Source organism: Apaloderma vittatum, unplaced genomic scaffold (genome assembly GCF_000703405.1).
Source record: "Apaloderma vittatum isolate BGI_N311 unplaced genomic scaffold, ASM70340v1 scaffold3542, whole genome shotgun sequence".
NCBI classification, from domain to species: Eukaryota; Metazoa; Chordata; class Aves; order Trogoniformes; family Trogonidae; genus Apaloderma; species Apaloderma vittatum.
In genome coordinates, this window is record NW_009701719.1 from 36,164 (window position 1) to 51,531 (window position 15,368).

At 44.9% G+C, this 15,368-nt stretch overlaps 1 protein-coding gene across 1 annotated transcript in view; it reads right to left on the minus strand.

The window, feature by feature from the left end:
* LOC104281283 (short transient receptor potential channel 5) overlaps positions 1–15,368 on the minus strand; it is a 60,094-nt gene that overhangs the window by 32,141 nt on the left and 12,585 nt on the right. The window contains exon 2 of the mRNA XM_009879228.1: positions 11,537–12,058. Coding sequence (XP_009877530.1) covers positions 11,537–12,058 — 522 coding nt within the window. The remainder of the gene's footprint in view (positions 1–11,536; positions 12,059–15,368) is intronic.

The window sequence follows — 15,368 nt, forward strand, 5'->3', positions numbered from 1 at the left end:
AGTGCATATAAAATACAATACCATGAAAAAGCTCAGCTTTAGCCCTTTTAGGTACGAAGTAGCCTGAAACTGTAATAATATTGTGGAACTTTTGTTATCATCCATAATTTCAAATTTCCCCATAAAGCTTAGGAAACAATCTTATTTCTGCTTTGCAAAGAGATGGAACTGAGATCTGGCAAAGCCACTTGACTTCTCCAACATGACTTATGCCAAGGCCTTTCCTCAGCAGAACTTCAATTTCCACATGAGAAAGGTCCCAAATACGTTTTTTTCATCTTTTTGTGAAGCTTGTCACGTGCCATAAAACCAGTGCGTGTGTATATCATAGTATTTTATCATTTCACATGAACACACCGCGTGTGCCAGGATTTGGTAAGAGGTAAAGTCTCTGCACAATGAAAAGGAGACACGGCCATCATTTAAAAAACTACGTGTCGGCCCAGTTTTGCGGATGGGTTAGAGTTAGGCAGGTGTGCTCTACCAGAAGCTCTCCATTTGTTTCAGAAAATGAGCGTGTGACTTGCAAACGTGTATTTCTCCAGTACACAGTAAGCACATCATTACACTTTTTTTTTTCCAGGGCTGCTGCATTATAGGAGCCTCTGATCTCTGTGACAAATGGCAGCACCAGACATCATTCTGCAGTCACGACAGAGACTTCTGGCAGCTGCATTAACGAAAAGAAGCGCTTTGGAAAGGCAGAGAACCTGCCCCTACCTGAGGATACAGTTCACTTCAGGAGCAGGAGATAAGATGCACCTCTGAGTACCTTCTCGTGAGGATAATGCCACTACAGGCAAGATGCTCAAGCCTCCTGGCTTCTGAAAAGGAGGGTGACTATCTCTGCCTTCCCAAGAAGTGAGATCAGCTGCTTCAGTCGTGGTTGGGAATCGCTTTGAGGGTAGAGATGACGGCAAGACAAAGTCTTTTATGTTCTCTCTTTCTTCTTTCGGTCTTGCCAGGGTCTTTGTGTAACATTTGGCTCGCAGCTGGATCGTGCTATTAGAGAATTTAATTTTCAGCGTTCATCATACTTGTCGTCACCTGATCCTCTACCAAGGGGAAAATTTTTAATGCAAAAAAAGCAGCTGCTGGATGTAGCATCTTTTTCTTAATATCTAAATCTTTACTGATATTTTTATGTCACCTAAATTCTACTTCTTGGGAATTACATGCTTTCTGCATGCTGTGCCATTAATATAAATATCACAACTAGAAATTATGTTCTACCCCCCCCCTCCCCCTTATCTATGGGGAAATCCCTTATCTCTCACAGTCATAAGTAATTTAGGATCAGCCACAGATGGGCTGAGATGTGAATGCCTGGGGGAGCAACTGAAATAGCTCCCTGATAGACATCACAGGGGCTGAGCACAGTATCTCTCTGCATTTATTCTGATTATTGTGACGGCTGCCAACCGGCTCTTCTGTTTGGGAGTTCGCTGGAGTTCTTTTCTGTACTCTTGCCGGGGATGGTGATGCTGAATGCTCTTCATAGATGAATAAGCACTAATTTGTAACCGCAGAGCCCTCTGTTAATAAGCAGGACCGAGTTCTTCTATCAGTCAGCTACATCAGCTGCCAATGAGGTTACCGCTGAGAGCCAAATGTGGCGTGGGAGCCATGAAATTAACTTTAGTTCCCCTGTCTGACACTCATTTCAGTAGGTTGGATCTCACCAACAGCACCGGACCCCACAGCATCTAAGACATGGCAGCCGAATACCTGCAAGGTTACTGCCTTTGAGAGTGGTATTAGTTCTACAGTTAAAGCTGTTTGGGCTTAGGAAGAGCAGATTTTCACACCAACTGAGCTAGATCTTGCAGCCTGTGTGAACAATCGGGCAACTGCAGTGTGTGATGTCGTAGTTTAAGTCTGTACTGTAGCCACAGCTGTAAAGAATGCAGACTGCCCATGAATCCAGTTCTGCCATGAAAAGGATCAACGCCATTGCCGCTCTCCGCTCCGCAGAAAGATGTCCTGCAGAGGTACCGCCGTGTCCCCCCTTCTCTGGCAGACTGAAGGGAGATGGCTCTGAAGCGACACGTCTCCCCGCAGGGCTGGGAGCAGCAGGTATGTGCCCCAGTTCATCCCAATTCGCAGCAGGGGCGGCCCACCCGGGCACAGAAATACCCACGTCCCCAGGAGTACCACCACAGATGCGCTGGGCAGAGCGCAGCCTTTCATACTGGAATTTTCAGAATCTTCCCGTGAAGATTTAGGAAACTCCTCCGCTGTCAGTCCTACCACAGGCTTGGGATTATCGACCAATGCTGAATGTTAACATCTTAATCCAGAAAGCTTAATACAATGCAGTCCAACAGCCCAAACGTGCTGTGACGCTTGGCGCGATGTCAACAGGCACGCGGACCCCAGGGTGCAGTGAAGGGATCCTCTTTACCTGAATTTCGGCTTCAGGCATGTGAAATGGCATGCAAAGAAAGGAACTTTTGAAATCCATTGTTCCCAAACGCTGCAGATGCTCCTACTCAGGACCGAGGAGCTCAGGAGAGCACAGCAGACAAACCGCTCTGCCTCCGGTTCGTACCGTGGGCAGGATCTTCTGAGGAAGAACGGAAATGTGGTTGTTGTATCGGTTTGACTGCTCTTAAGGGAAATTCCTGCAGGCCAGTACTCAAAGAGCTACATTTCTAAATTAGCCCAAGACAGAAGAGAGAAACTTCTCTGTGGCCTAATTTGATGCGTGCTGCAGCGAGACAGTAAGCCCTATGAGATCAGATATTCCACATACGCCTTGTATATTCTCTATACCAGCCTCATCAAGTTTGCGGTGTTGCAGACTGTGAGATGAATAAGAAAAGCCTCTTTTGTAGCACATTTCTTTTTAAAGTTTAACCTTGTTAATGACTGCGGTTATTTACATTCTGCTGCTGAAGTGTGAGTTGCAGAGGGTAAACACCTAATGGTTGTTCATCCTGTTAATTAAGTACTTTCTGCAAAGGGAATAAAAGGAAGAAAGGAGACAAAGAAGTTGCAAGGGAGGTTCTACAGCTCAGGGGATAACTCAGCATTCCTCCTCAGGCACTTCCAAGAGATAACAGCTTTTTCTCAGGAAAATATAGGATGAATATCCCATCAAAACTCCAGCTGCTACTCACATGCCTTTTACTACTAACGGTGAAGCACTGATGCAAATCCAAGTACAGTCATAATCCTGCCAGGAAGCAGATCAGTAGCTGAGCTGAGCTGGAAGAGTCCTTCAAGAAAAACAGGTGCTGCCCAAATGGCTCGATCCCTCTGCTGCTGAATAAAACTCCAGATCCTCCACAGATGAACACATGGCCTCAAATTATACAGAACCTTGTCTAACCTGTTCTTAAAATATTTTAAATGACGGTGACACACGAATCTTAACTAGAGGCCTCCTATCCATAACACATCTCTTGATGGCAACAGACATGAACTCAGCTTAAGCAATTGGAAATTCAGCAGTGATGTGAATGCTGACAAAAGGAAAGACTGAGTGACCTCTAACAGCTTGCTGCAGTTCCATCAAAATTCATCGTTCTCACCAATTTACATTGGATTGGCTTAAATATTTAAATAAAAGAGGTCCCGCATATTCTAGGACAAAGCAGAGGCTTGCAAATCATGGGTACCTATCCGTGAAAGAAGCAATTAGCAAAGTAAGCTTGAAATTAAATCCGTCTCTACTCAGAGAGCTTAAACATGTGTTTAGCTAAAGGTTTGTATTTGTGGCCTGTGTCAGCAGGATTTAAGTGCAGGCGTAAATTCTGCGCCAAGAAAAGGCAGCCCTTGAACGGGGCTTCTGGAGGTGCAGCAGAACCTGGTTCCTCTGGGCCAGACCCTGAGCAAGAGGCCAGACCCAAGCTAAATTTTTCAGCATTTATTTCAGCCGAAGAGAGAGTCACTTCCTCCAGATTATCAGGAATATCGGGGATATCGGGCACGTCCTGCAGAAGCACTGAGAAAACGCTCAGGCAAAAAACCGTTTTAGACACAAATCTTGCAGAGTTTCCTACGTCTTCTTGCAGGCAGCGCTTCAAGAGTTACCGATCTTGCAAACGAGCACCGGGAGCTCTCACAGGCTTTAGCCAAAGGGGAGAAGGTATTGACTTTTAAGTAAAAGGCTGGGTTTATTCCAGCTAGTGAATTTCTAACATTTACATTAAATAAGTGATAGGTAAAGCAAACATGAGAACTTTAGAAGTCATCCACAGTATTTTTAAATGCATACCTACTTTACCCTATTAGTGTTAGTGAAAAGTTTGAAAATATTTTTCATTTGCTTCCTTTCTGACCTAAGAAATATCTAGGCTGAAACTATTTAACTTCGGTTGCTTTTTATTTCTACCTTACCTTCTCCTGAATGAGCAAATTTATTCCAGCATACTACAAACACTTCTCACGTTCTTGGGAACCTCTAAAGGCTACCTCTGCTTCTGAGTAAAGTCACTGTGGTAGGGTGAGGAGGATGTGTGCTTTGCTGAAAGATGTTTATTCAGCCAGCTGAGGTTTGGAGAGAAAGAATTAGAGCACAAAAAGAGTGCAGTCTCATTTTTGGGGGGGGATTATGATTAGCCCATCTATCTTTCTCGCTTTTCTTGGAGTGATGAATCAAGAGGTAACTGTGTTCTCAGTCATGGGACACCTAAATGGCTCGGCTGGATGATGATGGATCTGATGTCTACGTAAGAGCTGTAAGGGGAGTGGAATCTCCGTTCTCTTCTCTATAGACTTTCATAACAGTCTTCACTAAGTGACAGAAGTAAAGCTGAAATCCACAGATAAATCACAACGACCGCTCCTATACCCAAAAGAGAGAATCCATAGCAGTAGTTTTTCCGCAGAGTTTATTATTCCAAGTGAAGTCTGAGATAACATGATATACTCTGCACTCCTGACATAAAGCTGACTCTGAGAGGCACTCGAGACCTTCACGCACGATAAGCCTGAGCGCTTGGCTTATACGACACGTGCGGCGTCACTTCTCCTTTCCGGTTTGTTGTCTATAGAAAGCCAATCAATCATGTTCGGCTTCCCAAACTTCTTCTTTTGCTGGCAAGAAGACTGATAGGATACACGCAGTTAAGGGAACTGACAGACTCACTAAACTGTTCTTGACTGTTCTTAAAACAGTGGCACTCCCTTTAGCTTTCAACCTATTTCCTATCTTTGTCCAAGAGATCATTTAAGTGAGAGGCGCGAGGCACCGAAAATGACTTAAAAGAATGATCCAGGCATTTGCTGCCTGCTGCACATCGCACCGACACAAGCCGAGTCCTTGTCCTTGACTGACATAGCGGTCTGATGTGTTTTTTTCCAGTTTTTTCAAAGATTAGTCAGAGATGATTTTGCTGTCAAAAGAGAGTCTCCTGCAGTCCTGTTCTGTGACAGCTGCAATATGTGGCTAACCTTCATCAAGTTAGAACGTTTTGGTGCTACGTGAATAATATGCCAAATAATACTGTTTCCTCAAATAAATCTTCACGTCCGCTTTGTCAAACCGATGAACCGTCAGTTCTCTCAACAATCCTTCATCTGAGTTTGGAGAGAAGTTACACTGAAATGTTGTTTTTGCAACTTCAGGGGTTACATTTCCCTGCTAATGCCCCAAACTGAACAAACAGATCTGGCAACGGCACAAACCCATAAAGCGGGGCTCCGAGATCACACCGTTCAACGCGCTGCCCCACCAGCCAGCAGCAGCGTGGCAAATGCAGAGAAGCCTCCCCACCTGCCCCCCCCAAGTCCTGCTGCCGAGGACTCACTTCGCACCGCGTGCAGGGAAGATTTTGCAATGCCATCACCTGCCCGCTGGCACTGGGTTTGAGAAAAAATCAGCTTCAGTTAGCACAGGCCGCTGTTCACACCTCACTTCACTGCGTACAAGAACAAATAGATGAACAAATGCTGTTGGAAAGCAGAAGAGGTGATGTTTGGACATTCAGTGCTTTTGAAATCCCCAAACTCATGTTTGCGTTGGGGAGTGTAGGACAGACCTGGATGTAGCACCATCCTCACCATCTCACATCCGAAGGGATTCGCGTGTTCCAGGTCACTCGAAAGGGAAAAAGCTTCCACGTGGGGCGGCTCTGCTTCCCCCATTTGCCCTAATAAAGATCTTTTCATGACATGGGATGATTTCACGCTCAAACCTGAAAGTAAAAGCCTGTGTATTAATCTGCTGAGCTCTGCAGCCTCACCAAAGTTGGGGAGCGTAGGACAGACCTGGATGTAGCAGCACCGCACCATCCTCACCATCTCACACCCGAAGGGATCCGCGTGTTCCAGGTCACTAGAAAGGGAAAAAGCTTCCACGTGGGGCGGCTCTGCTTCCCCCATTTGCCCTAATAAAGATCTTTTCATGACATGGGATGATTTCACGCTCAAACCTGAAAGTAAAAGCCTGTGTATTAATCTGCTGAGCTCTGCAGCCTCACCAAAAATCCAGCTTTTTATTGTGCCTTTAAAGAGCACAATACAAATATTCCGCCCTGTATCATTTTATCTCCAGGCAGCATGGCAAGAAAGCAGACAAAACCACAGGAGAATAACTTAGCGCTGCCTGCAGGCAAAGAAAGATCTGTGGCTATCTATCGAGATACCTGAACGGCTTTCAAACCAGGTAAACAAGGTGCAGTAGATGAGCTTTGATTTTCACAGGCCTCGCCACTTCGTTTTTCATGCCTCTCTGGTATTTTTAAAAGCTCTTTTTCATACACCAGCTGAAGTGCCCTTCGAAATTTGCCTGGTTTCTGCGTACTCCCTGGAGAACGCTGCCACGCTTCTGACTGCAGCCACACGGTTGACAAGAGTCAAGACACAGCTGAAAAATATGTGGCATGGCAGGAATGATTATTCATTCACTCCAGCTCTGCATCTCAGGAGAGATTTGTCTTGGAAAAAAACCCCTCAAAACTTGGGAAGCTTCGTCCGGAAAACAGCAGACAGCACTGGTTTTAAATTAGAAAAGCAAACAATTCTATTTCTCTCCTCTCCCATCACTGATTAGAGTACAGTGAGTAAGAGAGACTAAGATGAAGCTTTCTGAGAGGGAATTTAATGCACTCCTTGGATCTAACTGAGTGAAAGTGCTAAGCAATACAGTCATAGGTAAAATAAATGTTTTTTCCAAGTGCCTTGCATTGGGTGCGTTTCTTACAGACACATAAATGAAATCTGCACAGCCATTCGCAGCTACCAGTACCAGAAAAATACAGAGCACTACAAACCCACTGCTGTGTTGTTTCACTTCATTTTGAAGATGTGAATGACCTGTGACAGAGAGCAGGAAAGCCAAATGTTTATATATATATATAAATAAAAGGAGAAATCTGCCCTTTTAGACCTGATTCACTGCAACGTTTTACATTATTTTGGTAATGTAAAAACAAAAACCTTAAAAGACATAAAAATTTTCGTTACGTTCTGCTTGTGCTCTGGTTCTCTGATACAGCTATGGTACACCGTACGTACGACTGTGCTTTACGTGACTGGCGAGCTCCTGAGAGATGACTTTTCCCCATCTTTTCTTAGAAATGCAAACAAATTAACAAATGAAGAGATAATTTGGTTCCAGAGCGGCAAAGGGACGATCGATCCTCAACAGCTGAGCTGTGCCTTTTCATATTAAGTCTTCAGCAGCCATCTCCTTCCAAAAGGAGCCATGAATAAAAGAATTTGAAAAGTAATAATACGAAGACAAATACCATATACTATGGAACATTTATGAAAAGCCTACTTATCTCTTAGACCATGAATTCCCATAATCCTAAGAAAATAATTTCTTCCAAAAGTGGACTTGAAGAAAACGGGCGTGTCCGTGTTGTACCTAACTTTTGCAGTGTATTACAGCTGTCCTCTTTTCTTCCCTAATCTTTTGTGGCTGCCACTGAACAGCAATCACAACTATGAAATCCTTCCTGCCTTCTAAAGAAAAGATCAGGCCCCTTTTGTAATCTGAAACTGAGGGCACAACCATTCTACACTTAAGGTGAGGTGGAGAGGGATCTTGTGAACATTGCATGGCATGATTTTAACATTTACTAACATAAAATATGCTACAAAGCTACCTTAGGGCACATCTTAATCTTTCCTGTGTAATTGAAATTTTTCCTTCTGTGTAAACAGTAATTTACCTTCTAGGACATACAGGCTTATAAAAAAACAAACATGAAAAGCAAGAAATTTCTTCTCTATTGTTTTGGCCCTCCTCCAAAGGAAAAAGGTCTCGTTTCTCAGGAGCGACACATTTGTCAGTTTGTAAAATACTTAACACGTGTAATGTTTGGGAGCAATCGAAACTTGTACCTCCCAGGCTTTTTTTCACTGAAAGAAAAAAAAGAAAAGAATGGGAGATCCCTGTACTCTTATAAAGATTAAACCTGTGCCTGGATCAGGAGGCGGCGAGATTTACCCGGGGATACAGGCTAAGGTAAAGCATTTGTGACGGGGCCTGTTCTTCTCTGGAGGTACCGAAAGATGCAGCTAATTCAGCTGTGGAATTTCAAAATGCCTCAGCAAGGTAAGTGTCTCATCTCCAACAGAATTCAGGCACTTAACAGGATTATGCTCTGTTTAAAAACTTATTGCCTTACTGACCTGCAGATTTAGGAGCCTGACTAGCTTCAAGGGCCCGGTTTGGAGAAAGAACTGCCCAGAAGATGTATAGGTCTTCCCATTGGATTTTTTTTTCAGTCCTGATCATCAAGCTGCACCAGAAATTCGAGTGTTCTTACTTTTTACCTGGAACAAACTAGCACCTACCCTTCGGTATGGGAGTGCAGGGGGAGAAGAAAAACAGGCACAGTGGGTTCATCTGAAATTCCTCGGAGAGAAGAACACGGAATACTGTGTCTGGTGAAGAGTACTCCTGAATTCCCAGATCACTTATGCTGGTGCAAAGGAAAAGGTAACTTTAAGTTCTGCTCCCTACCCAAAACACAGAGTACTGCCCCTCCATCCCAAGGCAACGATGTCTTTACCAGTTCCTTCTTAACTTCTCTGAAAAGAATCTTGAAGTTGAACATATCTGTCTGATTAAACTGAAATCAAAACAAATTTTGAGGTTTATTTCACTTGGAAAAACGCTGCAAGAAAATTGTCTAGAAATTAGTCTAAAATCAATGTGAGATCACAAGTTCTGTATGCGGAATATAAAGAACCAGCAACTGCAGGAACAATTTACAGCCCCAGAAAATAACTTAAGGTCCACTTTGAATTTTCTTCTTAGGCTACCAGAGACTGTAACTTTGTCAAGGCTAACATATAAAAAGCTTTTTCATCCAATCCCATTTAATGTTAAGACATAAGAAGCTTCAGCAGAACAAGATGATCTACTTTTTAAAAAGTCTGCTGTTTCTCTCTGCAGAGCTGTCTTTCACAAACCCAAACTTGTTTCTATTTTCCTTCTTGTCTCCACAAAAATTCTCTCAGTCTGAAACTCTTCAATCGTGATTAAAAGACATTCTTCCAGGTCTCCCTGACAAATGTACCTACTCATTTTTTTTAGAGGCTGGCAAAGACGTTTGTATCTATTGGACTAATTATCACGGTGAGAAAACCACTGCAATGTCTTGTTGTGTGCAGACACCATCCTGCAGGTAATTCTGAACAATCGGTTTGGGTGAGGGGGATCAGGAGCCCTGCCCACCAGGATTCTACCTGGAAACAGCACTGACTCGAGCTGGCAACACAGAGCAAATTTGCTGTCATTTCTATGCTGGAACTGTCATGAATATGTCACAAACCATAGAATTTGCCCATATGCTTGGATTTCAGTCAAATATGCCTGAAAAAAAGAGATAAAAACTGTCAAGCAAGTGAGCAAAGATTAAAAATTTGTTACTTTAAAAAAAAAAAAAAGAGTTTCGGGACTGTTCAGCCACGACATTTCGAACACGGTGAACTCCTTCAAGCCTTGCAGTTTTTTAATGTGAACACAAGATAAGGACAGCCACAGACTCATGCCTGGATGTCAATAGTGAGCCTGAACCGTGGTGAGGCACTGAAATCAGCCGTGATCTACACCCAGCAGCACCAGCGCGTGCAGGCCTGTGGCTGTCGGGCCACTTAAAACACCAGGAATGTCTGGTCCTTTGTAGAGTCAAGGAAGAATTGACCTGATACACTGTGTCACCCTTCTCCAGAGTCATTCTTCACTACTAGTTCGTGTCCCTAAAGCACTTACGGTGTTACCTAACCCTGTCAGCCTGAGTGAAAAACACAACCTGACATGAAGCCAGCGAGCCCCGGCGCCAGAGTAGCCCAGTAAGAGCAGTGAGTGACCACACGCTGCATGCCAGAAAACTTGAGGCTTCGTCTCCAGCTTGTTTCACCAAGGGGCTGGTCCTCGGGAGGCGTGACGTACCCGGAGGACACAAGCAGCCATTAAAGGAGGTGGGATGTATCCCTTCAGGATGTCCTCATCTGGGTCAGTGCGTAAAAACAACGCATCAGATGTGGGGAAGACAGTGAAAAGAGTAACATGACAGGCTTTTCCACCGCTCCTCCAGACACAGAAAAATGTAACGGACATTGCAATTCAGTTTCTCAACCAAGCAAGCTAAATTCCTCCTTCAGATAACCCAGAACATCCCTGGCCAACAGTAATTTATCACCTACCAAATTCTGTTCAGGTTTGGAAAGAGAAAGAAAACCCAGAGCCAACTAATGAAACGGTTGTCAGCATTCTCCTTGGGTTCATGGCCTTTATTGAATCAACTTATAAATCTCAGGAGCTGCAGGGCTTCTGAAAGGCTCCGTGCCCGGGCGCTGCAGTATGTCTTTCCTTTCTACAGGCAGGAGTTTGAATTTCTGGGAATTGCTTCTCAGTTCCTAAAACACGGACAAGTCAATGAGCGAGAATCAACCTGAGGTGTCTCAGGTGTGAAGAAGGATTTGCATGATGCGATCCACTTCCCAGCACCACACGAGCATTTCTGCCTAACCAAGTTGCCGATACGGTGGAGACCTGGGACAGCGAGAGCGCTCTTCATCTCTCCTGCTCTCTTTTGCTGCTGTCCTTTCTCTGGCCCATGCGAGTTAGTGCTGAATGGGTGCTAGGAAGTGTTTGGTGGCTGGAGGAAGTGAATTGTGTATTATATTATTTCCTGCAGTCAAGGCCTTTATGAGCCCCTTCTAGCTTTTGGTTCCTGTCTAAAAGCAGCTGCTGGGAAGAGCTTTCAGCACTACCAAAGCTGGGAATCTCTGAAGGCTGTTCCTTGCAAGAGGAGGGGGTACAACGGAACAAGATTCAAGAATCTTTGAAAACACAAAGTGTCGGTGCTGGAGAAGGCAAAACCCACTGCAGCAAGTCCCAGTCCTGTTGCCCCTCAAGTGTCACGAGGCGGACACTGTCACCAAGGCGCGGTGAACCCCCTCGTTTGCGACTAACCCATCTGCACGCGGTTCTCTGCTCAATCCAAACTCAACCTCTGCTGGCTCTTAGCCAGCGACCCTGAAAAACAACCACGGAGACTAGAGAAATGAAGCATTTTACCCGATACATCAAACCTTCAACACACCTTCGCATTCAGGTGACTCTTACCTCTTTCTGGTGATACTTTATTGCTACCTTTAGCTTTGCCAAATCGTGACATTTTTGGGGATCCAGCTCTTCGCTTTGATCATCTCTGTGATTGAGAATGATCTCCAGTTCTCGGGAACTCCGGGCTTGATCCAAAAGGTCCTTAGCAAAACGCTTGCACTGCTGTGAGAGCTCTTCATACTCAGCCTTGAACTCATTTTCCACTTTGCTGAGCTCCTTCAGCTCCCAGCCCAGTCGGAAGGCCGTCAGGATGGGGTCCTCACTCGATAAGGCAATCAACGAAGGGCTGGCTAAGGCTTTGTAGATGTTCAGCCTTGACCTGGAATGCCTCAGGCTGTCCACCTCCGAACTGGAGACACATTCCACACAGTTGCACCTGATCTGGTGTGGGCGTGGAATTGTTACCCGTCTTTGGACAAGCAGTTTGATGATTTCGTAGTTGTTGGTGTGAGCCGCCAGCATTATTGGGGTGATATCTGGAGTGAATTCCGAGAACTGGGTGTCCATCATCAAGGTTGGAACCTATGTAAAGGGATAAACCACAGTCAGATTTCACATGGAACAGCAGCAATCAGGTGTCTCCTCCTTCATACTTGGGAAGTGATGTCTTAACAAAACAGGGGCTTTGTAACACCCTCTGTTTTTTAAATTGGATTGTATCCAAAACCGTCTTCCTCAAACCCTGCTTGTGTGCCTCCTATGAGGAACCTATGACCATTCACTTCCCAGTTTGCGTAAAAGTCAATGCTTCATGGGTGGACCTGTTCTGGGTATTGCTTCATATACCAAGAGGCAGATTTTGATAGGAAAAAAGGAAGACAGGAGGCCCAGGTAACTACACAAAAAGAAAGGAAAGCCTAGAAAAGAGTGCACACAAAATAGATTTCCATAACTACAATTATTCGCATTATACGTCTGCATTAGCAGGCCAAGAAGCTGCTCATAGCAGGCCCTACGCAAACCAAACCCAACACAGTCTGCGGCTGAGCTAAGCTCTTGCTCACTTTTTCCCTACTGTTTCTATTTGAAAATACTTTTCACTGGAAGGATACATTACATAACTGCCCTCAGAATAGATTTGGGGTGGTTTTTTTAAATGGGTTTGAAAAAATTTAAATGTAAAATTAATGAGCCATAGTCCACTACAAATAAGACACTCCAGGGTGTGCATTATTCAGCTGCTGTTGCACTTCTCAAAAGATGAGCTTAATGCACACCCTGTTGTGTCTTATTACTATATGCAGAGTGCAAAATTAGACCGAAACACTCTCACATCCCAAGCACGCAGTGTGTTTCCATTTGCAGCACAGGCAGCTCTCTTTGTTGCGTGTTAATCACTCCTCAAGCGCGCTGTACTTCGTGTGCCCACCGCTCCTGCCCCGGCAGCCAGCGTCCCGCTGCTCGAGGGGCGATGGCTGAGTTTGGCGAACAGTAGGGCCTGTTTCCCCTTGGCAAATGTCAGAGGCGTTTCAGAGAAACTACTGTCCAAGAGCCCTACCGACAGGAAATGTCGGTCAGTCTGTAAGAAACCCCCAAAGTAAAGCAGCGATAAAGTAGCACCGAGTAACCGGTTAAAAATCCTCCTGCGGGATGTACCTAAGACTGGTTATGAGACCGTGAACCTCAAACCTGGGAGCTCCCTGGGAGTTAAGTGCCTCTACAGCTCTAAAGAGCTGAAGACAGTTGAATATATCACAGCAATAACTAAACACCACAGGACAAGGAAAGGATTTTTTTATTTATTTTTTTTTTATTTCTGGCAGAAATAGTCTGCTTGATGAAACCATTACGCCACACCTCTACAGCTCTAAAGAGCTGAAGGCTGAAGGTGACTGATAAATCTCCACACGACACGGCTTCGCCAGCAGGACGAAGCCTGTTCACAACACTCAACACCCTCCTGAAGGTCGGCACCACACCGAGATGCCAAGTCATTCAGCAGAGTGGCTGGGTGGGTGGAAGTATTTTGGGCAAATAATACAAGCCTGCTGCCCCGGGGGTAGCACACGAGGAGTTAAATTGCCGGGGGCTGCAGACACACCAGGTGTAAAGAGGCTTCACTAACAAGGCTGGTCCCTACAGAGGCAGCTGGGAGGGAGCCTATAAATCCAGCTGTGGGGACGGGAGGAGGGTAGGGTGGATTTGCTGTGGGTTATGGAGGACTTGGACACCAACAGATACTCTTAGCCAGGTTGGCTAAATGTGTTTTAAGCTAATTAACTGAAAGCGGTTCTCTTTGTCAGGTCTTTGACTTCCCTTTCCTTTGCTTAGGTAGTTTGTTAAATGTCAAGAGAATGGTGCAGGTTTTTTCTTTTTTCTCTGTCTTAGAAGCATTTTTTAAAGCCCTGATGCTTGAATAATTGCGTTTATCTTTCTTCTGCTGCTTTTTTCAGTCAGTTGCTGGCTGCTGTACTCTCAGCCTCTGCCTGAAAGGAAGAACATTTTCCCCCCTCTATTACTCCTATTACTGTCAAGTTTAATCTTGTTTTCCTATATGGAAGTTATTGTACCCAGGGCTGTGAAAAGGATTTTCAGCTTTACACAGATGAGGTATTCATGTTGCTCAGAATATGAAATGGGCACTTGCAGCCGAGGCAGTTAATGTTGCAGGTGGGGATAGTTCTAACCTTGTCTGGTGCTCTCTGCTCCTGAGGGTTTCTAAATCTGGATCTAGGGCTCTCAGAATGGTTGTCCCAGGGTTTGGGCTCAAACTGGGAGTGTCTATCGAGTGATCTCTACCCTAAAACCGGAGCACTACTTTGCTGGGACTCAGGCAGCTGCCGTGCAAAAGGCACATTCTCCTGGGCAGCGTGCTGCGCTTTTAATTAAGGGCTAAGAAGCGAAATGTGGTGCAGAGACCTTGGGGCTCCCTGGGGCCTGGGAGCAGATCACTGGAAAGCCTCAAATCATGGGAGCTGCAGCTTATTTCTGGTTACAGCTGAGGGGACAAAAGTTTCACCGAAAGACGGAAGAGGAATAGCGCAGATGATGGCTGCTGTGGCCCCTCTATCCAGAGACCATGCATTGGCTAAAAATTGTACGGCTCGTGGTGACTATATTTGTTGTTTTCTTGCGCAGTGTTTTGATAACCTGCTTCCTAACCAGCTGTGTGGCTGGTTTTTTTAAAGATGGGGCTGTGCAAAGCACAGCTTTGCTCTGAAGGCTGTATTCTGTGTATTATCACTGGAGGGCCAGCAGAGATTACAACAGCGCTTCGTAATTGCCGGTGTTCCTCTGGCACCGCTCTGACAGGTGGAGTTCATGTTTAGATCAGCTTCTTCTGTGTCTTGGGTTAACTTACAGTGATGGAAGCAGCATAATAAATTAGTCTACCCCAAGGGCTCTGCTAAGCTCTTCCAAGGTTATTTTCATTAAGTGACCTGAATAACAAATTCTTTTCCATTAACCTCATCACCTGACACAAACTGTTAAGCCGAGTACCTCAGAACCTGATAGTCACTACTCGCACAGGAGCGTGTGCCCTGCTGTATTTCATCCTGGTAACGTTCGCTTAAGAAATTAACGCCAGAAATTAATGCTACCATTAACAACAAGTGACTGAATGCTTGTTACCACCTTTCTGGACTTAATCCTCATGAAGGTAGGGTGCTTATCGCTGCACTGCTGCACCTCTGCATGATACTGCAGCAAGTGAAAAGTCTCCTTTATTTAAAAAAGGTTGGAGGGAGGGGGGAGAAACAAGATTAGTTCATTAGAGGAGAAGAAAATGGAGGATTAGCTCACATAAAAGCACTGCTCAGTATAGCTAAGCTCTCTGGAAAACAAGTTTTCCATTAAATAGCGCACTGCCGGAAAGAAGCTCTGGATCGGA